Source organism: Rhincodon typus, chromosome 2, assembly GCF_021869965.1.
Source record: "Rhincodon typus isolate 14 chromosome 2, sRhiTyp1.1, whole genome shotgun sequence".
In the NCBI taxonomy this organism is placed as follows: Eukaryota; Metazoa; Chordata; class Chondrichthyes; order Orectolobiformes; family Rhincodontidae; genus Rhincodon; species Rhincodon typus.
Genome location: NC_063333.1, coordinates 118482108 through 118506670, shown reverse-complemented (window position 1 = coordinate 118506670; position 24563 = coordinate 118482108). Strand labels below are relative to the sequence as shown.

The following is a 24563-nucleotide window of genomic DNA, read 5'->3' as shown; positions in this document are numbered from 1 at the left end:
AACATCAGCTTTCCTGCTCCTCTGATGCTGCTTGGCCTGCTGTGTTCATCCAGCTCTACACCTTGTTATCTCTTATTTAGTTTATGGTTCTTTATGAAGTGTTTTGGGCTGTACTGTTAAGGTAAAATGGAAAACAATCAAGTTGCTTTAATTTTTTGCTTTAATTGGTGATATGTTTTGAGTAAGAGGTGACGACATTACGCTTTACTTCATGAAATTTTTAACAAGCTGCCTCATCTCTCCTGAGACTTTCCAGTTTTACCATTATTACACACAGTTATGTAATGCCTTACCTGGGAGTCTGTTGCCTGTGCTGATCATTTTGTGAATTTTTGTGTGTATATTATTGATTTTACCAGTTTGAACCTGTACCAACTGCCTAATCCAACCCCTGCCCACCCCCAAAAACATTCCGTCCCGTTGCATTCAGGTACTTCGTGAAATCAAACTTGTGCCCTGCAACTGTGACCCAATGTGTTAACGTGTTACAGCTGCTACAATACTGGTCTCTTTCAAGTATCCATACTTAAGAAATCTGCCAACACATTTCAATGTATAAACTTGTTTTGGATAATTTGGGTGAAAAGACTGATTTGATTTTGAAACTAACAGTTCCTTTTTAAAAGGTATCATATTCATTTGAAATGCCTCATTACTAAATATGAAGACCATTTATACATTGAGTTGTATATTGTAATATTTCAAACTTAGTAAAACAGCGTACACACTTATATCAATTGTATCCGTTAAATCATTTGAAGTTATGGTTGGCAATTTGAAGGTAGCCACTGAAGTATGGTTATGTATAGAAGTCACTTGCTTCTATGATGTAGCAAGGTAGGAAAATGAGGGGAGTACTAACAGCAATGATACTTGGGACAGAAATCTTTCCTAGAATGTTGGAAAAACATGTTCTAAATTCCCTTGGCCCTTTGGTTATGATTTTTTTTTTTGATGCTGCACAGCCCAGTTATTGGAAGAATTACATTGTAACCTTCAATGAGAGCAAATGTAGATAAGATGCCTCCTATTGGAGATACAGCCATTCTAGGAGATCAATTCAGTGAAGTGAATTCTAACATAAAATGAGTTGCACTTGAATTTGTGTTCTTGAATTGATCTTTTGTGTTCTATCTTTGTTTATGGACTTTTTCAAGAGATATTAGTTTAAAGACCACATAATAGTAATAAAATTCAAGCTCGTGGTCCTCAAGGTGTAGTGTGAATGCCTATACAATATTCCTGTGCTGTACTATTCTAATATTGGAAAAGTAGCATGTACAAAGCAACAGTTTGGACTTGAGGGGAAGTACACAATGGTGTACTAGGTGTTAATTTTAGTGACATTGCTCATTTTTACATATGTCAATAACCTGGATCTAATTATACGGGGTGTAATTTCAAAGTTGATAGAGGACAAAAAACTCCAAAATGCAGTAGACAGTGAGAAGGTTATTGACGCACTTAAGGACACAAAGTTTTACACCATGTAAAGTGGGGTGGAGGGTCAAGAAGTTTTTGTAGCATAGAAGAAGGCCCTGTGGCCCACCTTTTCTATGCCGGTCATCAAGCTGGCTATCGTAATCCCATTTTTGAGCTCTTTGGTCTGTGGCCTTGCATACTATAATGTTTCAAGTGCTCATCTAAATACTTTCAAATGTCTTGAAGGTTCTTGCATCTACCACTCTTTTAGATCATAAGTTCCAGATACCCACCATACTCTAGGTGAAAAATATTCATCCTCAAATTTCCTCTAAACCTTTCGTGCCATATCTTTAATCTGTGTATCCTGGTTATTGACCCTGTACAGCCTTCTCTGCTCTGTAAGGAAAGCAACCCCAGCATATGTAGTCTCTCTTGATTGCTGAATCCCTCCAGTCCAGGCACCATCCTGGTGAATCTGCTGTGCACCGTCTCCAGCGCAATCGCATCTTCCTTTGTAGTGTGGTGGTCAGAAATGTACACAGTACTCTATTTCTGGCCTAATTAAGCTCTATAACAAACTACGTTGCTCTTTTATTCAAAAACTTCACTAATAATTAAGAAGGCTTACCTTAACCACTTTATCTGTTCTGTTGCCTTCAAGGATCTACAGACATGTATGCCAAGGTCTGCCTGATCCTCTGTGCTTCCTACCATTTGACTTTGCTTTCTTTGTTAGTCATCCCTAAATGCATCACCTCACAGTTTTCAGGATTAAATTCCATTTGCCACCTAAGCCTATCTGACCAGCTTGTTGATGTCATCCTGTGGTTTAAGGCTGTCCTCCTTGTTATTTACCACACCACCAATTTTCACGTCATCTGCAAACCTATTGATTATTCATCCTGTGTTCATATCTAGGTTGTGAATGTACACAACCAACAGCAAGGGACCCTGTGGTGTGCCATTGGACACTGTTTGCCGATCGTCCTTTACTTCTTGCTAATAAGCTAATTTTGGATCCACTTTGCCAAATTACCCTGGATCCCATGGGTTCACACACCACCTTAACCAGTCTGCTGTGTGAGACCTTGTCAAAAGCCTTACTGAAATTTATATCCACTTTCTCAAATGCACTACCCTCACCTGAACATCAAGTCCCCTCCTCGAAAAATTGAATAATGCTTTTTAGATGTGATTTCCTGACAAAACCATGCTGATTTTTCTTGGTTTATCCTTGCCTCTTAAGTAGAGATTAATTCTGTCCCTCATTTTTCCCGGAGATAGTAGGAACTGCAGATGCTGGAGAATCTGAGGTAACAGGGTGTAGAGCTGGATGAACACAGCTGACGTCAGCCTTCCTGCTCCTCTGATGCTGCTTGGCCTGCTGTGTTCATCCAGCTCTACACAGTGTTACCTCAGTTTCCCTACCACTTGACTCACTATTCAGAAATTTCCTGATTCACTCCTATCACCCTTGTCAGAGCCCCTCCAATATCCTCTCTGGCCTAGGGATTTATCCACTTTCAGGCCTGCTAATGCCTCATTCCTTTCGATGCTGATTTGTTCATGTATATTGCTGTCCCCATCCCTGATTTCTATAACTACATTGTCCCTCTTTATAATGATACAAAGTACTAATTTAAAAACTCAGCTATATCTCCCAGCTCCCCACACACTTCACCACTTGTCTTTCTACTCACTCCCTAACTATTCTTTTGTCCCTGCCAAACTAATAAAATGCCTTTTTGGATCTTCCTTGATGTTACCCATCAGCGTTTTCCCATGTCCCCTCTTGGGTCTCCTAATTTCTTTAAATACCCCCTGCACTTCGTATACTCCTCCACAATTTCTGTTTTGACCTCTTTGTATGTGCCATAAACTTGTGTTTTCCACCTTATTCCTGTGCATCCCATGCCATCCAGGTTTCTCTGGAGTTGTTGGTCCTACTGTGCATCTTCTTTACAGGAACACATTGGACTTGCACTCTGACTATTAGCCTTTTGAATAACTCTCACTGTTTTGAATGGATTTTCCTGTGAGTCACTGCTGTCAGTCCGTTTTTGGCTAGATCCTGCCCTTTCATATTAACATTAACCTTCCTCCATTTCAGCACCTTAATTTTTGATACAGCTTTGTCATTATCCATCATGACCTTAACTCTTAAGAGTAATGGTCACTATCACCAAAATGCTTCTCCCTTGACATTTACTGTTTGACTGGCTTTGTTACCTATAAATAAGGTTAAGTCTCACCTACTTTCACAGGACTTTTGTACCTATTATCATAAAAGGCTCTCCTGGACAAAATTTAAGAATTGCTCCCTGTTTTAAGCCTTTCATACTTTGTCCCAGTTAATATTGAGGAAGGTGAAATTCCTTACACGTTTACTGTATGATTTTTACACCTTTTGACATTTGCCAACACATCTGTCTTTCTATCCCAGACTGTTTGGAGGTATATAGTCCACCCCCATAGTTATTCCACTCCCCCTCCCCACCGACTTTTCTGGTTTTGTTCCACCCATGTGGCCTCATTTGAGGAACCTTCTAAGATATCATTGCTCTTTACTGCAGTAATTGAATCCTTAATCCATATTGCAACACCACTACTTCTGACCCACCTCCCACCAAATATTAAACTGCGTGTTCTGTCCCTCCATCAGCCATGTTTTTGTGATGGTAATTATATCAAATCCCTGTCCGTTAATCAATATTCTCAACTCATCTCTTCCTGGCTTGCAAAACACCTTGCAATGATGTAAATGCCAGCCAGCTTTGTGCTTTAACCTCACTATATCTATATTCAGACATCCTTCTGGGTTGAATGATGGTTCTTCCGCACTTAACTGCACATCACCCCCACTGTACCTCCACTTGGTATACCACCCCCTGCAAAATCAGTTTAAACCTCCAACAACTGTATGTACAATCCCCTGGAACATATGGCTGTACAGGTCCTATTGTCCCCAGAGATAGACCAAGTGCTTTTTAGTTGGAAGAGTGAGGAGAGGCAATATAAACTAATTTTGAGAAGTGAAAACAGAAAAATGAATGAACATCTTTGAAAATGGTTGGATAACTTGAAGAGGCTTTTAAGAATTAAGACTACACATTCATTTCTTAAACCCAAGAATTCTGAAGTTTGAAAGCCATGACATCATCGTAAACCTTTGTAAATCTCTGGCTTGGCCCTGGCTAGCATACTTTGTCCAATTCTGAACATTGTCCTTGAGGAACATGATGGCCTGAGAGAGAATACAGTGAAGATTTGCTAGAATGGTATCAAAGATGGAGAAAGTATCAGGAGACACGAGAGACATGCAAGGGGACGTTTAAATGAGATGTTCAAATAACGATGGGTTTATTCTAAGTTAATAAGGAGAAATTCCTTCCAGTAGCAGGAGGATTGTTTAGTGGAGTACGTAGATTTAATGTAATTAAAAGAACCAGAGATACAGATATTCTTGAACTGCATTGTACGTTGGAAACAAATTCAACACTGATCTTCAGTGGGGAATCGAATTAATAGTTGAAGGGGGAAAAATATCAATGCTGTGAGACAAGGGCAGATTGGTGCGGGAATGGGCTGAATGACCTCCTTTTGTCCCTATTGGCCCCTACTCATTCCCAGTTTATTCTTTAGTTCCTAGTATATTTATAAAATGCTTTCAGATTTTCCTTAATGTTACCCGAATGGTCTCCTCTTTACAATGCTATTCAAAAAGATTAAAGTTATAAAATTATAGTAGAAACGTCAAGGTAAACTTTAAAGCATCAGGTGTTGCTAACTTATTGCAAATGTTAAATTCTGACAAGCTGTGATGTATTATACATAAATTCATGCACCCTCACTGTTTCAGGTTGATGCTGTCTTTATATTCTTTATTGATTCTGTGATTGATATTTCACATATCTTTTTGGATTGCCAACAAGTGGCTCAACCTAAGTCACAGAATCCTTTATAATTCAGTTTGACTTTTAAATTGAGGGAGGGAAATTGGTTACTATATCAAGCATAATTTATGAAAGACTTTGCCTACAGGGAATCATCGGAAGAGTCACAAACACAGTGAAGAACATAGTACCTGGGTGGCTGCAGAAGTACTTTGGGAAGACATCTAAGACAGAACCAGCTGAAGCAGGAGGGTCGCTAAACAACCATGAAAATGATCCAGTCCTCGTAAATGAGACCCCACCATTTGATAATGGAAAACACCAACCAGCACCAACAACCAGCAGGACAGCGGGTACTTGCATAATTATAACTTTATACTCTCCATTTAAATAGATGCTTGACCATAAAGAAATGTTGGGTTTACATGTACTTAATTTGCACAATTGAATTAATAAAATTTTAAGAATGTGGTTATTTGATTTCCAGTATGAAATATTGTGAAGGAACCAATTTGTTCAGTTGTGATAACTACCCTTCATAACTCTGAGGGGCACCTTTCCTTCCAGCTTACTTAAGAAAGAGTTTAGATGAAGTAGTGATTTAGGTTTAGACCTTTGGTTGAAAACCAAAATAAACTCTCTTCACATTGGATTCTTGAACAGTGTTTCATAACTGCCAGCTTGAACCTTGATGTTGCCATGTAGGGTCACAGCTGTGGTCCATCAAACCTCCTGAATTGTGTTAAACGACTGCGAGTTGCAGGACTTGGTACTACCTGGGGGTTAGATTACTATGCCAAAAAAGCAAACAGCCTGATAGATCCCCTTTAATTATTTGTTTGGAGAACAAGGAAGGAATCACCAGTAAAATGTGAGGGGTTTGTTTGATTTTTTTTTCTTTCTGCTGCAAGATTAACTCATTTTGCTGATTTGCTCTGCCCCTCCAACTGTAGACTAAAACAATCCTTTTTAGTAGTGAAATTATTCAGTCATTTCAATCTTGCTGTTTGCGTTTGATTAACTTAAATGTAGTTTTCCAAATTACAGTTACAAGTTTTGATGTATGTTGGCAGTGTTATCTAGAGATACGGAGATAGGTGGATGCAGTAGGTGGTTATTGCACTTGGTTAGTGGGAAGGGTAGAGTGGCTAGGTGAGTCAGAAGGTGGACATGTTGAGGGGTGAGAGAGATTTTGAAGCTGGTGAAGTTAATATTCAGGCCATTGGGCTGTAAGCTCCCAAGGTGCGATATGAGGTGGTGTCTTCCAGGTAACATTTGGCACCAATCTGACAGTGGAGCAGGCCAAGAATGGACGTGTCACTAGGGGAATGGGAGTGGGAGAGAGAGTTAAAGTGAATGGCACCCAGAAGGTCCAATCACCAACCATCAAAAAGGTATTTCTCTTCCCACCCCGTCTGCTCTCCGCAGGGACCACTCATTCCACGACTCCCTTGTTGGCTCCACACTCCCCACGACCCCTCCACCACACCAGGTAACTTTCCCTGCAACCGCAGGATGTGTTACACCTGCCCCTACACCTCCCCTCTCATCTCTGTCCAAGGCCCCAAACAGTCCTTTCAAATCTTGCAGAGGTTCACCTGCACTCATCTACTGTATCTGTTGCTCCCGATGTTGTCTCCTGTATATCGGGAAGACCAAACACAGCCTAGGGGACTGGGTCGCAGAGCATCTGTACTCTCTATGCACCAACCTACCCAACCTTCCGGTTGCCATCACTTTAACTCCCCTTCCCATTCCCCTAGTGACATGTCCATCCTTGGCCTCCCTCCGCTCCCAGAAAATCTGAGGTCTATTTGTTATCTTCTGTGGACAGTGGGATGAGACTTGGTGAAAGCTCAGTAGAGGAAAGCCATGCTGGTAGCAGGAGTCTAAATGTAGTGAACAAAATTAGAAGAAAGGTAAAGAAAAAGCTAACATCAAATAGGATCTGACTGGTGAATAATGTTGAGGCTAAATTATAAGGCACTTTCTGAATGCATGTAACATGGTCAGATTGATTTGAAATCACAAATTGGTGATGATTTTATTGCCCATACAGAGATATCACTGCAAGATTATTTAGATTGAAAACTGAATTATCCATGAATATTTGTCATTTAACAAGGACAGGTAAAAAGAAAAAAAATTATGGGCTAGTGCTCTCCATAAGAAATAAGGTCACATTAGTAAGAGATGATCTTGGTGTGAAGGATCAAGATGTAGAATCAGTTTGGGTAGAGATAAAGACGAGTTACAATACATTCAAAATTAACGGCCATTTATTTCTCAAAGGCTTCCTCATGGCAAGGTTGTTAATTAGCATTATCTGAACGGTGGTATATGTTGGTGGGACTTGCTTTATGGGCTAATAAACAGTAATTGTCAATATTAGGACCTTAGAGATGGCCTGTAATGTTGATTACTTGGTAATAATGGGTGCCTATGGAGTGGGTAAGTTTAACCAGCAGTAGTGATGTGGTATGAATTCCTGAATTATGAGAGAGATAGGATTCTGGAGCAATGTGTTAAAGAACCAATTGGGACTGAGTTATTTTGAATTTAGTGTTATTTCATCAGGTAGGGTTAATTAATAATCTTGCCATGAGGAAGCCTTTGAGAAATAGTGGCCATTGATTTTTGAATGTATTGTAACTCATTTTGAAAGTGATGTATCCGAACAAAAATCTATGAAGATATGAGTGGTAGGTTGGCTATAGTGGATTTCGAAAATACAGTGAAAGATTTGATGGGCAACAGTAATTTTTTTTTTTTGTAAGTTACTTGGTCTGCAGCAGATGCACATTCTTCTAAGGCACACGCACCCAAAAGAAAGTGAATCAACTGTGGCTAATGAAAGATTGCTTTAGATCAAAGGAAGTAGCTGTAGGATGTCGCTAAAAGTGGTAAGACTGAAGATTTGGAGCAATTTAAATCCTAGTAAAAGAGGATTGAAAAAATTATTTTTTTTTTTTAAGAAAGAAGGGGAAAAAAGAATATAAATGCAAGCTAGCAAGAAACCTAAGGGCAGACTATTAAAAGTTTCTTTAAATTCATGGAAACAAAAAGATTAGTAAGGACAGATGTGAGCCAGTTACAGGTGGAGCCAGAATTTACAGTACACAATTGGAATTGGTGGGAAACTAAGCAATCACTTTTTAATATGTCTTCATGGAAGTAGATGTAGAAAATCACCCAGAAATACTAGGTAACCAAGGGACTTGTGAAACTGGAAGAGGCTGGTGTTATTACAATGTAAGTGCATGAACAGTTTGGATTGAAGGTTGATAAATTCCTCTGGACCAGATAAGCTGCATCCTGGAGTGTTGAAGGAGGTGGCTATACATATAGTATTGCAAATATTATAGAGAATGAAGAGCTACAGATCTGTTTGTTTTATGTCAGTAGTAGGGAAATGTCAGTCAATTATAACTGGACATGTACAAAAGAATTGTAAAGTTGAGCAGAATCACCAGGTATTTGTGAGAGGAAAATAAAATTTGACAAACGTGTTGGAACTTCCTGAAAATCTATCTTGTAGCATAGGTAAATAGAACCAGTTGAGTGCATGGGATTTTGAGTAATGCACTCATATGATTTGAAATGGCTAACAGAAAGCGGGTGGTAAATTTTCTGTCTCCTTCGCATTTGTTGCATTGTTTTCAGCTCAGGTCAGTTTTGTATAGAAAACATAATTTGCATCGTAATTTACATCTGTCTGTTTCTGAGTCACGTTTCTCGTTCATGGCAAGTGCCTGTCGTAATCAACGTGAGCTTATTGTCAGAAATTATCATCGCAATCCTTGAACAATGTAGCCAGTGTAATGTAAGTGGTGAAGGTGATAAAAAGCACAGTAGAATTATTCTAGATATTAAATTAGAAGTGATAGTGTGGTAGAAAAGGTTAACGTGGTTGATATTAGGTACTGTTTGAATCTTCTGAGTGTGTGTACAATTATAAAGAATGTTGCTGAAATGAAATAGAAAGCTGACATGCTTTAAAGCGTTCATGTGTTTTGATATCCTAGATCTTATTGATCTAAGTCACAACAAGGCAAAGACGTGCTATCATGGGAAAAATAGACCAGTTGCTGATGTTATGCATTGAGGATTTGCACAACAAGAACACTCAAATCAACTTAGGGCTTTATCCTGAATAAGCATTAAGACCCTCCGACTGCATCTCTGTCCTCCACAGAATGTTGTCCCAGCACTGCTCCTAGAAATAAGTTAAAGCGAAGTTTTTTAAAAATGCCATTTATGCTTTTCTACGTTAAAAATACTTTTGTTTGACAAAACAACAAAAGTACAAATGCATTTTCTATTACACTAAAACAAGGAAAATGTTTTACAGGAGTGTGTATGTTGTTGTACAGTATAGTACATGGAAATATTTTGGTTGATAAATGTGAAACACAATATTTCTCTAAGTTACAATCCCTATCCCTGTCTTATTCCACTGTTTTGTGTGGGAGGTACTGTTGTGTTGAATCACATAGGTGCCTTTAACGCTTTTATGGTCCCTATTCCTTCGTATTTACAGGACTCTTCTGTGGAGTAATTCCTTGATTATAAGTAGTTCTCCTTTCAGTTCTTTGTTGAATAGCACTGATTTTATATTGGAAGACCTCATATGTCTTTGCCTTCACTGCAAGGGGTTAGAATACAGAAGTGAAGATATCTGCTGCAAATGTGTAGACCTTTGGTGTGACTGCTCCTGGAGTATTGTGTAATTTTGGTCTCTTTATCTAAAGTCTGGATATGCTTGCAATGGACAGAGTGCAGTGGAAGTTCACCAGAATAATCCTTGGAATGATGGGATTGTTTTATGCACAGAGAATGAAGAAACTGGCATTATGAATATCTGAACAAGGAGCACGAGCAGGATATTTTGCACATAATTCTATGGTCTTAGTAAATTTTGTTTAGGTTCACCATTGCATCTGTTTTGTCTTGGATGCTGCTTCAAATAATAACTTGGATTTCATTGGTCTTTTATGGCCTTATCCACTGGAGATGCTACTTTCAATGTTTTGTGAACCTAAACCCCTCCCCAAAGTCTCTGCTCATTCACTGAACTTGTCTTTTGCAAATTCAACTTTTGCCAAAATTCTGATTGCATTTTTCTTTTGTGCATTACCTTATCCATAACCTTCTGCAATTTCCTTTTGGTCCTTAATTAATTAAAATAATTCCTATTGGCAAATTTGGCTACTGCCCCTGCTGCACTTTAGCCAAATTACTGTGTACAGTGAACAGTAATAGTTTGAGGGCAGAATACTATGGGATGCTATCATTCACTTGAACCACTCTCAACATTCTCTGTTTTTAGCCTGTTTTAATTTAATTCTTCCTCCCTTTGCTCTCACCATTTCAATTTCTTTTAACCTTGCCTAATTATTTTCTGTAAGAATCTATTTGACAAAATAGCAATCCATGGAGACCACTTAGTCTGAAATTCCTTATCCATCATATAATCACACCCTCAACTGTCAGGTTTGTCAGTTGGTCTATCAGAAATCCATGTTAATGGCAGTTAGATGCGTACATAAGTAAAGGTTTGATTTAACATTTAATAGCTCCACAGATTTCTGCTTGCTTTCTAGTAATTAATATACTTGTCTTGCATTTTTTTAAAAAAAATCTTTTTACTGATGTTAAAAATGTGCAATACCTTGCTATTATTAACGTTTTTTATTCTCCTCATGTTTCCTCTTCATCACTTTCTTTAACTCTTCTCATTTAGTTGTCTTAGCCTGTCTATGCCCTCTTTAAATTTATACTTTTTGGTCTCTCTACTGCATTGTGAAATTTGACGCAGCCTTCCATGGTATATATTTATTCCAGAAGTTTGTAGATTTAAAAAAAAAAAAAAAAATTTTGTTACCCATGTGTCTTTGCACCTTACTTCAGCTGGTTTGTCCTTTTTGTCTTGGTGTCCTCCTACACTATATGTTCCTTTTTATACCAATCCTCTTTTCTATATCTCCTAAAACACACATTAACCTGATATTTTTTACTTTGCACAGCTACTTACGTTACAGCCAAGTTCAGTTAGTGTTATAATGGTAACTCATGATCTCCAAGAGGAGAAAAACAGAATTGTGTTACAGTTGTACATGTGCTTGTATGCTGTCTCAATTTTAAAAAAGAACACCTGTTTTACTTTTCACTTTCGCAGTAAGCACACCATCAAGCAAATCTGCTTTAAATTTCTCAGAAATGCTTCTTCTGCGACCAGCTCTCAGTCGAGCACATATTAATTGTGCTGCACTAGATACTCCTGCGCATGATTGTCAACCGTCCACCTCCTCCTCTTTTCCTATTGGCAATTCAGGATTCTCACTGGTAAAGGAAATCAAAGATTCTGGCTCACTACATGAAGATGATAACATCTCCACAACAAGTGGTTTCTCTTCCCGAGCTTCTGATAAAGGTAAAAGAATTCTCATTTGCCAGAATTTTAAGTTGTAGCAAACATTTGAACTTTCAGAAATGTTAAGGTACGTGTTACCTGTTTTCTCCATTATGTGACGGTTGAATAGCCTTGGTTTTTACGCTTTAGGATGGAAGAAATGTGTTTTAGGTGCATATACTTAATACTTTAGATTAGACTGGTGCTTAAATATTGCATGCATCTTTGCCTATTCCATTATAGGAAGAGCATTTAACTCAAGGAGGTGGTGCAATTAACAAAGTTTATTAAAGATACAACAGAAATAAAGAATTACATTGGATTAGGGTAAAAAAAATTATAATTGTGATTTAGAAGAGTTGGCATGGTTTTGACTTTGTTTAGCCAATTTATTACACTTTTGTAAAGGAGCAACCTGCACTGTGGATAAAGTGTGTGAGTGTATGTATACAGTATTTAGATTTCCGCAGGCATTGATAAGGTGCCACATTAGTGGTTACGGAAAATAAAAGTTCAAGGTGTAGGGGGTAACATCGGCATGGATAGAACGTTGGCTGGCAGAAAATAATGTGTATAAATGGTCTTTGATTAGTAGAATGTGGCCTCACGTTTTATGATTTACATCAATGACTTAAATGAAGGGAGCGAAGGCATTGTTGCTGAATTTGTTGAATTTGTTTATAATACCAAGATGGCCAGGGAAATACGTTGTGAAGCAGTCACAGGGCATTGTAGGCAGGTGTAGATAGATTGAGTTGAATGAGCAAATGTCAAACAGATGGAGTGCAGTGCAGGGAAATGTGAAGTTTACTTGGGCAGGGAGAATCAAAAACAACATTAGTTACATGAAGAATGTGTAGAATTCTGAGCTACTGAGGTATTTAGGTGTTTAGTGCCTGGGGCACAAAAAGTTAGAATGCAAGAATCAAGAAGGTTAGTGGGGTGCAATCCGTTATTACAGAGGGTATTTGAGACCTCCTCTTGAATACTGTGCAGTTTTAGTCTCCTTGTTTGAGGAAGTGTATAAATGCATTGGAGGCAGTTCAGTGAAGGTTTAGGAATTTAGTAGTTCGAATGAGTGGCTTGTCTTATGAGAATAGGTGGGACAGGATAGGTTTCTTTTCATTTGGATTTGGAACAGTGAGAAGCGATTTGAAGTTTATAACAGCTTGAATGGTCTTGACAAGGTGATCATGTGAAGAATGCTTCCTCTTGTGGGTCAGAACTAGAGAGCATTCTTTTTTAAAATAGATGTTGCCCTTTTGGCCAGAGATGAGAACTTCGAGGGTTGGGCAGTTTTGGAACACTTTACCTCCTTTGTATTCTGAGGCAAAGTCATTTTAATATTTTGACATGATTAGGTAAATTCTTGTTGTGCAAGGGAATCAGATGCAATTGGGAGTATATAGATGGGAATGTGAAATTTAAAATAAACCATTCAGGAATTGTCTTACTGAATGCTGGAGTAGACTCGGTGTTGAATTGTCCACTTCTACCTATTTTGTATATTCATACAAGTTAAAAGAATATTCAGCTCATTGAACTTTTGGAATTGGAATGCTTTACCACAAGCTATTGAAATTAAGCTTAGATAAGTTGTAAAACAAAAATATAGAGATTTCGGAAAAGTACAACAAGGTAAATGCATTCAGGAAAGGGGTGAGGGGTAACATTTACATTTCTTTCTCAGCGGGCCACTGAGCAAGTTTTGGAAAGATACGGTGTTAGAAGTTGATCATTAATCAAACAACAAAAAATATGCATTTCTGATGAGGCTTCAAATTAGAAGACTAATATGTTGGCTTAAGAATCATAGAATCCCAACAGTATGGAAGCAGGCCATTTGGCCCAACAAGTTTACACTGCCCCTCCTCCCACCAGACCCATTCCCCTACTCCTGCATTTCCCACATCTAACCCACCTAACCAAAGCATCCCTGGACATTATGGGCAATTTAGCATAGTCAATCCATTTACCTTGCACATCTTTGGACTGTGGGAGGAAACCCATGCAGACACGGCGAGAATGTGCAAACTCCATACAGGCAGGTCGTAGTGCTGTGAGGCAGCGGTGTTAACCACTGAGTCACGCCATAAACTTTGAAATCCAGGACATTTCTTATCGAGAGCCAGTATAGGTCAGAAAGGAAATGATGGGTGAATTTGGCTTGTATAGGTTATTCCTGAGATGGTGAAAGGTGCTATGGTAATTCATTTATTTTGTTTCTTTCTCTCCTTCTCTCAAAAAAGACTGAACTTACTCAATACTAGAATTTAATCCAACTGGTACATCTAATCCACTTACTCCAGGCAGCAGTGTTTCATAGCCTCGAATGCACAACCTATGCACTGTTGTTCTGAACATTTTATTTCTCTGTTTGTAGAAAATTGATAGTCCAGAATTTGTTTGAGCATTAACTGATCAAATTCAGCTCATTCATGGCAGGCAGCCACTCCCTTGCAGTCTTTCTTTTCCCACCAATAATATTCCCCTGCCACACTTTGTATACTAGCTGCTGTGGCTATTGCTCCTTGTTCTCCGGCTGAGCATTCACCTTGTTGCTACTCCTTGTTGGCTTTATTCCCCTCTGTGAGCCTTTTAGCAGCATATTTTGGAGAGAAGCAGCCTGTGGATGGTTGGAACACCTCTTTGTGGAATGTGTTCCTACCACTGGCTGGAGGGCAGGCTGGAAACCAGGGCTGTGCTCTTACCCATAGACTATATTTTGAACAAGCCAACATTAGAATAACCAGTTCCAGTGATGTGCCATTGGCCCCCTCCGGGACTATAAAATGTATAATTCTGTGTTTCGCAATCACGTGTAAACCCACTCTTACTTTTAGAGTATTTTCCCACTCCCCAGTGATGTTAACATTGTTTCCAATGCTGGAGGAATTGTAAATGTTAGATTACTTCAGTCTGTGCAAAGCTTAAAACCATTTTGTGGCTGCAGTTCCTCTGTTTATTATAGCCTGAGATTAATATTCCTTCCTAAAATACCTAACAAAAGTTGTTGTGGAAATCGCATATGTCTCATCTGGGCTCTGGAAATTACACAGTGAACCTGTTGGTTCTACAATTGCTATCAATGGCAAAAATGCAGAATTCTACACTAATCTATTGAAACTTCAAAGAGCTGATGGACTCGACTAGACCTTGGCCTAATTGCTCTGAATTGACTCAATAATGGGGTCTCCACTTTCACTTGTTATTCCAAGTACTGTCTAGTAGAAACCCTTTGGTAATGTTTCCATGTGAACTCAGATGGAGAGTGTTATTTTTGAGCCCAGTTGCTTCAAAACTGAATCAAATGATATCCACATTCCTACACTTTTAGGATAGACTTTTCCTTTCTGGGCTGAGTTTTTCCTTTGTAGACTGGGAATGCTAAGGCCAGTTGTGGTACCACCCTTTTTGAAACAGAACATTCTAGTTGATTGGGGTGGCTCGTTGTCACACATTGAAGTATTAGGAGAAATGGCAAGTGTTTCTAAGAATAGTGTCTTTTCTTTATGCAGTTGAAATACAATGTAGTGACCTTCTATTGTTCTGATTAACTTCATGTGTTCCAGCCAGAGGTCAGAATATTCCTTTCCTGGAGGAATGCTTTTGAGATCCTCTCAAGGACTACTTTTTAGCTGTGAGGTTACTTTCTCATTCTCTAACTTATTACATAGCAACAAACCTGTCTGCATTTGTGTTGAGCTTATATAAGTATATAAAAAGAAAGAATAGTGAAAGTAAATATTGGCCCTTTAGAGGATGAAAATGACACTATTAATGGGAAACTTAGATGGCAGAGGCACTAAACCAATATTTTGTCTCTGTTTTCACAGTGGAAGGTAATAATCTCTTACCTAAAACTGCAGTTACTACAGAGGAACTTGGTAAAATTACTATAACTAGGGAGAAGGCATTAAGTAAACTTAATGGGATTAAAGGCAAATAAGTCCCTGAGGCCTGATGGCCTGCATCCTATGATAGTAAAGGATGGCAACAGAGATAGTGATGCATTAGTAATGATTTTCCAAGATTCTGGAAAGGTGCCTGTAGATTGGAAACATACTAATGTGATGCCTTTATTCAAAAAAGGCGATAGGCAAAAAGTGGGAAACAATAGAATAGTTAGTTTGACTTCTTTTGTCAAGTTGCTGGAGTTGGTCTTAGAGGAGATAACTGAACATTTGGGAACAACAAAGCTCAATTTACTCGTTAGCTTGGTTTCATAAAAGGCAAGTCAAGCTTGACAAACTTGTAGGATTTCTTTTGAGGATGTATCCAGCAAGGTGGATAATGGCGATCTGGTATATCTAGACTTCCAGAAAGCATTTGACAAGGTAATGCATAAAAAAACTGATCCAGAAGGATAGACTCTAGGGGATACGGTTAGAGTATTGGCTTGGATAGAGAATTGCCTGACTGACAGAAAGCGGAGGGTAAAGACAAATGGGTCCTTCTGTGGATGGCAAACTGTAATAAGTGGGGTGCTGCAGAGTTCACTTCTCGGACCTCAACTATTCACAATCTGTACAAATGACCTGCAAGCACGAACAGAATGTAACATAGCAAAGTTCACAGATGATACTAAAATAGGTGGGAAACCAGTTAATAATGAGGAGAAAAAGAGTTCAGAGATGGATATTGATAGGCTAGGAGAATGGGCAATAATCTGGCAGATGGAGTTTAATGTTGACAAGTGAGAGCTTGTCCGTTTTGGCTGGGGATAAAACGGGGCAAATATTATTTAAATGGGAAGCAGATTCGAAGTGAGTCAGCGCATGAATCACAGAAAGTGGGCATGCAGGTGCAGCATTTAATAAGGAAGGCAAATGGGATCCTGTCATTTATTGCAACAGGACTGGATTATAAAAGTAAAGATGTGTTGTTACAATTATATAAACCATTGGTGAGACCACATCTGGAATATTGTCTAGTTTTGGTCTCCTTACCCGAGGCTGGATCTGCTGGCACTGGACGCAGTTCAGAGGAGGTTCATTAGATTTTTTCGAGGGATGAAAGGGCCGTCATACAAAGAGTCGTTGTATAGCTTAGGTTTGCACTCAGTGGAGTGCAGAAGAACGAGAGGGGAATCTGATTGAAGTATAACGCTAATGGGAACTGATGAGGTAGACACTGAACAGATGTTCACATTGTGGGCGATCATAAATATTGAGAGAAGTAGGCTCAAAACTTAAATGAGGAGACACTACTTCTTTCAGGGTTGTGAATCTGTGGAACTCACTGTCCCAGAGTGCAGTGGAAGCAGAATCAATCAACCGATTCAAGAAAGGAATAGATGTGTTTCTGATGAAAATTGGGATAAAGGGCTCTTGCAAGCAGGCAGGAAAGTGTGGAGTTGTGACCAGGATAAGATCAGGCATGACCATAATTAAATGATGGAGCAGGCTGAAAGGGCTGAATTGCCTACTCCTCCTAATTCCTATGACTCATGGGGTATTTGGACTCTCTCTGAAGCAGTTGGAAAAGTTTTGCAATCTTCTCAATAATAATCGAGATTTGATTTAAGCCTAAAGCCACAACAAGGAGAAAATTAATTTTCTTGGAACCTTAGTGTTGAAAATCATCCACAATGATGGGAATTAGTAAGCAACAAAAGATTTTTTGCCAAATAACTGGCACAGATGCTTCTATGTACAGAAGACCATCGTTCCAAATATAATTTCCACAGACCATTGCAATCACCACTAATGTCAACCATTGCATATGCACAACTGTGAAATATTTTAACCATGCAATTACTACCCCTTTTATTGCATCTCAGCTCTCAATCTTAGATTTACATTTAGCAATTACCTGTTCATTACTGTAGGACCTACTACACATTTCCAAGTAACTTCTGAACCTGCATGGCCTTAAACTAGGGATTCCACTTTTATTTGTAAGGAATTCATTATTGCAATGATTTAAAGTTTATTTTTGAATTCTAGTTAGGTGCTTATTCCTTTGTTGATAGTTTGAAACTGTTCTGTCTCCATTTACAGGCAGCCTGTGTCGCTGTTTAAGCACTTCCCAGCCCCACAATCCTTTTGAAGTCCCATTCTCCACTTACATTCATCTCTCATCCACAATCTGGTTTAGGGACTTTCCGGGCAGATTTGCTACTGCCTCATTTGTTGTGTTGTTCAATCTAGAGATATGGTTCAGTAATAAAACTGGCTGCCTTTATACTTTGATTCAAAGAGTACCACCCCTTCAATGATTGGAGACTTATTTGTAAATTAAAGTTTTATATTTATTTGTCAATGTTGCAGATGTGATAACATCAAGGAATGCTTCTTTGCCACCTTTGTGGTCCCCAGAAGGGGAACGCTTTCATTCTGCTCCCCAGCAGCCTGCTGTGAGCTTGAAAAGACCATCTTTTAATCTGTCTGCATTTGGAAGTTCACCTCCAGTAAGTACAATTGTGAAAATTTGTTGTTTGTAATCATTGAATAGTCACCACTTAATGTAAACTTGTGAAATTCAAATGGTCTTGCTTTTTCCAGTCTTTTATTAGTACTTCTTTACTAAATTCAAGCCAGCTTGGGGATTCTCCTTTCTATCCTGGCAAGACTACTTATGGTGGGGCGGCGGCAGCAGCAGTAGGAAGAGCTTCTCAACCTCGAAGTACACCGTACCAGGTAGAGCAAACTGCTGACTCAATGCTGCTTTCTTATATTTTTCTTTTATATGCATGTTTTTGTTCCTTTGCAAGAAAATCAATGATGGAAAAGGATTATTTGAAGTTGGGATTGAAGGGGTTGTCTTATGAGGAGAATTTGGCCCTGTACTTGTTGGCTTTTAATAGAATGAGAGGCGATCTGATTGGAATTATGAACGTCAAGGAGGCTGAACGGGGTAGGTACTGAAACGGTGCTTACCCTCCTGGGTATTTTAGAACTGGGACGGGGGGCATGATTTTAAAATGGGGCGGAGGTTTGGTTGTCTCCCATTCAAGTTTGAGATGAGAAATTTCTTAAGGGTTTTACATCTTTGGAGTTCACTGCTCCAAGAGCAGCATTGAATACATTCAGGGCTGAATTAGACACGTTTTTTTATCTGAGAAAGTCAAGGTTTTGGTGAACAGGCTGCAAAGTGGATTTACGGTCGCGTTTAGATCAATCTTGGTCTTCGTTGAATGGGTGAGCAGACTCAAGATACCTTTCTTGAGATCCCAGTAAAAAGAGCTGCTATAATTCAAAGATGGTAGGAACTGCAGATACTGGAGAATCTGAGATACCAAGGTGTCGAGCTGGATGAACACAACAGGCCAAGCAGCATCAGAGGAGCAGGAAGGCAGACCTTTTGCCCAATTCAAAATGTAATATAATTCAAAATGTAATCCTTACTTGCTTCAAACAGACTTACTAGTCTAAGAATTTATAATATTCACATCTTCTGTTAAATATTCCTTTTCTTAAGTCCCACTAAATTTCTCCAAAGTAGACTGCTTCAGTACAAAACTACAGGCTCTGGTTCTTTGACTGGTTTAAAACCCAGTTTATAATTTTAAGATGTTATTGTGTTGATGAAAGTGTTTTTACACACTACTGAACACTCTTTCCCACCACCAAGTCATCTGTGGTTTTATTTAATCTATTACCAACACCACCGGTAAATCACTTGTGTTTTCCAATTAATTAAGTTACATGCAAAGGCCATTCAGGACAAAGCAGACCGTCAAGGGTGAGGGGGAGTTTATCTTCAGTGACTCAAATTAAAACACATGCTGTGTTTGACCTTACAGATTTGTTTGGCTCGCTAAAAAGATTTTCTCTTACATGGTGGCATAAAAGTTGTAATAAGTTCAACTGAATTGGCATCTTGATTTAGTATTAAGTGGAAAATTGACTTGAAGTATAAAGTAGTACCAAGCTAACTTTACAAACACCAGAGTTGGTGAACACAAACAGCATGCCGGAGCACCTTCAAATTTCAAATTAAATGAAGTTTGGCCATTTGTATAATTGTAAAAATCTATCAATAGCCATAGCTGTTCATTACCTGGAAATTTTTTGGGACATCCTCAGGTTTTGGAAGGTGCTATGTAAGTGCACATCTGTTTGTTAAATGTTTAAGTATAACTGTGTGGAGCTATACTTTTTCATTGGACAGAACCATGGCTTTAATGTAACCTCTGTATGGTTTACTTGCGCAGTTCTAAAAGTAGCTATTGGCATCAAAAGAAGAAGCATATATCCATAGGAGCACTATGTTGTTTGATCTAACTTGGTTTAAAAGTGGTTTACACATGGAGCAAAATTTCATATGCCTGGTCAATCTGGCATTCGATTTTGACTGTATTAAGTTTCTTGTGAAAGATTCTATGGTGTCCAGTGCACCTGCTTTCTGCCAGTCAACACATCACCATCATGGTTCAAAAGTGTGCCTTGTTTGTGTGCAGAGTATCTGATATTGACATGGTTATAGCATTCACACAACAGAACCCTGAGTCCCCCTGAAGATTTAAACATGAGTATCATGTGTTTTTAGCTCTGTTTTGAATAACAAAGATTAAGGTGTGAGTTTTCATGCTGACATTTCTGTATGGTTCCACATATTTCACAGAAGTTATGAATCTAACCACCAGGTTCCAATAAGGAGACAGATGAAAGCAAAACCGGCAAGTTCACCATCTTATGGTGTGACGAGTGCCACTGCCAGACGCATCCTTCAATCTTTAGAAAAGATGTCAAGTCCTTTAGCGGTGAGTCTTCATATTGGTTTTTGTGGTTTTTACCAGATGATTTGAACTTCATAAGTCTATTGTCCTGTGAAATACCTGAATTATTTAGAGTGCAGTTGATGTAATTCAAACATCAATAAACCTGCACTGCAAATGGATTAATTGTCATTGGCAGAGTTTCCAAGTTTGTATATGTGTAAGTCTGTTCCTTTTTATAAAAGCAAAATACTGTGGATGCTGGAAATCTGAAATTAGCGTAGAAAGTACTGGAACAACTCAGCAGGTCTGGAGCATCTGTAGAGAGAGACCGAGTTAATGTTTCAAGTCCAATATGACTCCTTCGTTACGTTACTTAACATTCCTTTCTGTTGATGTGCTGCTGCTTCCATCGCAGAGAATTCCCAAACTATCTTAGAGTGCCTAAACAAGATTTCTGGCGGAACAATTCTGCATCACAATTTGTTTCTCTTGGTTCATTTGTTTTATTCTGTTAAAGAATTAATAGAATCTGTCATTTAAATCATTCATGCTTACATTTAAAATTGCTCATCAAAATAAATCACTTTTTGAAGGATTGATTTAGTGTCTACTTAACTCTTCAATTCCATGGCAAGCTACTAGCCAGAATTTTGATACTGTGGCATTTGCAATTTATGTACAGTATTTTTTATTGTATTGAAATAAATTTTTTATAAAGTTTGTGACAATTGGGTGCAGGCAATAAATGCTAACCTAGCCATTGATGCCCACATCTTGTGAATTTCTTAAAATCCTTTATTTAACATGGAAAATATGAATTGGTACGTTAAGCATGATGATGAACCCCTATTCGGAGTAGGGAATACTGATGAAAGTAATGCATTTTGCAGAGAAGGAAGATGAGGAGAACCACTGTGAAGCTAGAGAGTGGTACTTGAGGTTGTGATAAGTCTTTACACTTCTCTTTTTGTGAAGAGACTTGAAAGAAACAGTGTGTGTATTGGCTATGCTAAATTGTCCCATCATGTTCAAAGATGTGCAGTCCAGGTGGATTAGTCATGGTGAATGTAGTAGTATGGGGATCAGGTGGGGTCTCAGTCTGGGTAGGATTCTCTTGAGAGGTTTGGTGCAGACTTAATGGGCTGAATGGCCTCTTTCCGCAGTGTAGGGATTCTATGATCCTAACAAGGGGAATAAAACCAAATACTTAAATTTTGAAGGGAAAACATTTTTACATGTTATTTTCTGTTTTCAGGACGCTAAAAGAATTCCTTCAACAGTAACCTCTCCCTTGTCCATGGTAAGTGATAAAGGTGTCTCTATTGCAGTTTTGTACTAGAATTAATTTTCTTGGCTTTCACAGCAGTGTCTTGAGACAAGCTTTCATTTTCAGGTTTACTTTGAATTAAATTGTCTTAAGCATGCTTTGTAAATGTCAATTTATTCTTTGAGATTTTAAATCTTAATATAATTGGCATTTTGTTCTGTTTGAGTTAATCTTCCCTGCAGTTCTTAACATATCAATAATGAACGTCATTTAATTTATTGTAAGGCATGTTTTGATATTCTAAGGATCTGAAAAATGCTGTTAGTGTGGGACTTCCATTATTGGGTACCTGGAGAACAAAGAATATCTAAGTGTGCAGCCTGCTTCACTTTAAAACATACTTTGGCACCAGATTGCCACTCACGGGATGTTGAACATAATTTTGCTAATAACACACTGAAGCTCAGTGTGTTCTTTAAAATTATTCGTAAGAGGAGACAGGATGATTTAAAACTGCCTTCTCCCTTCACTTTCCTCCACTCTGGATCTTAATTAATATTTTATCCTCCCACAACTCTAATCATGCTTGTTATTTTGTTTCAGTCCTTGGAGAAAAGTACCATAGATGCGACTGGTTGGCAGTCCAAAATGAGAAAGGTAGGTTGTTGTATGACCTTTATAATAAATATGTACATTGTATTTGAAGGGGTGACTTGGAAAATGTAACTTGAAAAGGGATCCTTTCTAACCTTTTAAAATAAAAGCTGTATTTTGATGTTGAATCAGGTTAAGCTTTAAGCATTATCTGGCAACAGTTTGCTAATTTGTTTTTGAATTGGGAGATGGAGCTTTCTTTAGATGCTAGTAGCAAATGAGCATCCAGTCTCAATCTGTTAAAGGAATGTAAACAGAAGTGTGTTATCCTGTGTTTTGTCACCCAATATCTTGGAGTCATAGGCAAAAAAATTGAGATGCTCCCTTAGGATTTGCCATTAGTAGTTGGGTTTTTTTCATTGTTCCAAACAAAACTTCCTGATTTTATTTTCAGATCACAGCTAAAGACATTGTTGAAAGCCCCTGCAGTGTTTGGTCTTTTAAAATAAAATGAAGTCCTCCACACGTGCTGAGCAGTATAGTGGAGGTAGTGGCTTTGTGGTAGTATCGCCAGAGTAATGTTCTGAGAACCCATGTTCAAATCCCACTATGGTAGATGGCAGAATTTTAATTCAATAAAGAATTTGGAATTAAGGGTGTAACGACGACCATGAAGCCATTGCCAATTGTTGGGACAAACCCATCTGATTTGCTGATGTCCTTGCCTGGTCTGGTCTATATGTGACTTCAGACCCACAGCCATGTGGTTGACTCCTCAACTACTGTCTGGGCAATGATGAATGGGCAATAAATGCTAGCCTAGGTAGAGATGCCCTTATCTGGGTGAGTGATTTCATTAAAAAGAAATGACCTTTAGTAGAAGCAGATATATTTAGCTTCTGCTGGGTGGTGGTAGTTTGGTTGTTTATTCATTGTTATAAATGCAATTCAGTGCTATGAACTGTTCATTGCTATAATTGTATGGAAAATAATTTTAAAGTAATTCTAATTTAAATAGCCCAAAATTACAACAAGAAACCAAATCTGTTATTTGAATTATAAAATTCTTTCTATTTATTTTTCAGCTGGAAGCACAGGGTCCTCCTGTACAGAAACTTCAAACACCTGTGATTGTTTCTGGAGCAATTAATAGATCCATGTTTTTCAAGCCATCTCTGACCCCTGGAGGGCAGAGTAACAGGCACATTGACAGGACAGAAAATCAAAACAATGTAAGAAATCAATATTTTAAGGAATGTTTTGCATTTTATATTTGCTTAATACCTTTATTAGTTGCAATTAGATTAAATTTACATTTTTCATTATTGCCTGAAATATACAGGACAAAAGCAGGCATTGAGCCAACCACTTTGAGCTGGTGTTTAGGCTGCACTTGAACCTCGTCATTCCTCATATAACTCCTTTCAGTATGACCTTTATCTGCTTGTCAACATAAGTGCATCTGTAAAATCAATGTTCACCAAACTCTTTCTTTCAAGATTGACTTGATCCCAATTTTCATCTGAGTTCCCTATTTGGTTTCTTGGTAACCATCTTGTATTCATGACTGTTGGTAATTCTGTATCCCACAAGTAGAAGTATTCTGAGTCTGTGCGAGCAAAACCTTTGATAAATTTGGAAGGGATCTATTAGGTCACTCTGCCTTCTTATTTTAAGAGGCAAGGAGCCCAACCTGTTCATTTTTTTTCTGACAAATATATGCTTGGTTCTGGTTCTGTAAATCTCTTTTGCACCCTCTTCAGTGCTTTTATATCACTTGTATAATATGTTGACCAGAACTGCACACAGTACTCCATGTGCAGACTAACCAAGACTTGATAGAAGTTTAGCATAACTTCTCTGCTTTTCAGTCCTATTCCTCTCAATAACCCTTCTGCTGTCTCTCCACTCCATGCCGCGCCCCCCTTCCCCCATGATTTCTGTCTTTCAGCCAACCACGCATCTATTTTGTTAATTGTGCCATGACCCCACATGCTTTGTCCACGTTTATTTTTGGGAATCTACATAAATTCCACCTATATTACCCTTGTTTATTTTGACTGTTCAGAAAGCCTAATGAAGTTGATCAAGCAAGATTTTTTTCTTTTAAAATGTATTGAAATATGTTCAATTTCTAGGTTCTTTTTAAATTTTAGTATGGATTTCGTTATTTCTTATACTTCCTGATCAGCTGATTGGTCTCCTAATTGCTTGGACATCTGCATTCTTAAATATGACTTTGTACGGTATAGTTGGGTATAACATTGCCCATCAGTCCTCTTCTACTATTCCTTTTTTTAAAAAAGG

The 24563-nt window shown here is 38.4% G+C and overlaps 1 protein-coding gene across 3 annotated transcripts in view; it reads left to right on the top strand.

The window, feature by feature from the left end:
* nup153 (nucleoporin 153) overlaps positions 1-24563 on the top strand; it is a 65368-nt gene that overhangs the window by 5819 nt on the left and 34986 nt on the right. For 2 of the 3 annotated variants that reach the window (XM_020509949.2, XM_048611536.1), the window contains exons 2-9: positions 5467-5671; positions 11497-11751; positions 18003-18142; positions 18237-18371; positions 20321-20437; positions 21651-21695; positions 22266-22319; positions 23342-23488. In XM_020509949.2, coding sequence (XP_020365538.2) covers positions 5467-5671; positions 11497-11751; positions 18003-18142; positions 18237-18371; positions 20321-20437; positions 21651-21695; positions 22266-22319; positions 23342-23488 — 1098 coding nt within the window. The remainder of the gene's footprint in view (positions 1-5466; positions 5672-11496; positions 11752-18002; positions 18143-18236; positions 18372-20320; positions 20438-21650; positions 21696-22265; positions 22320-23341; positions 23489-24563) is intronic. The other variant, XM_048611529.1, reaches the window with a different exon arrangement.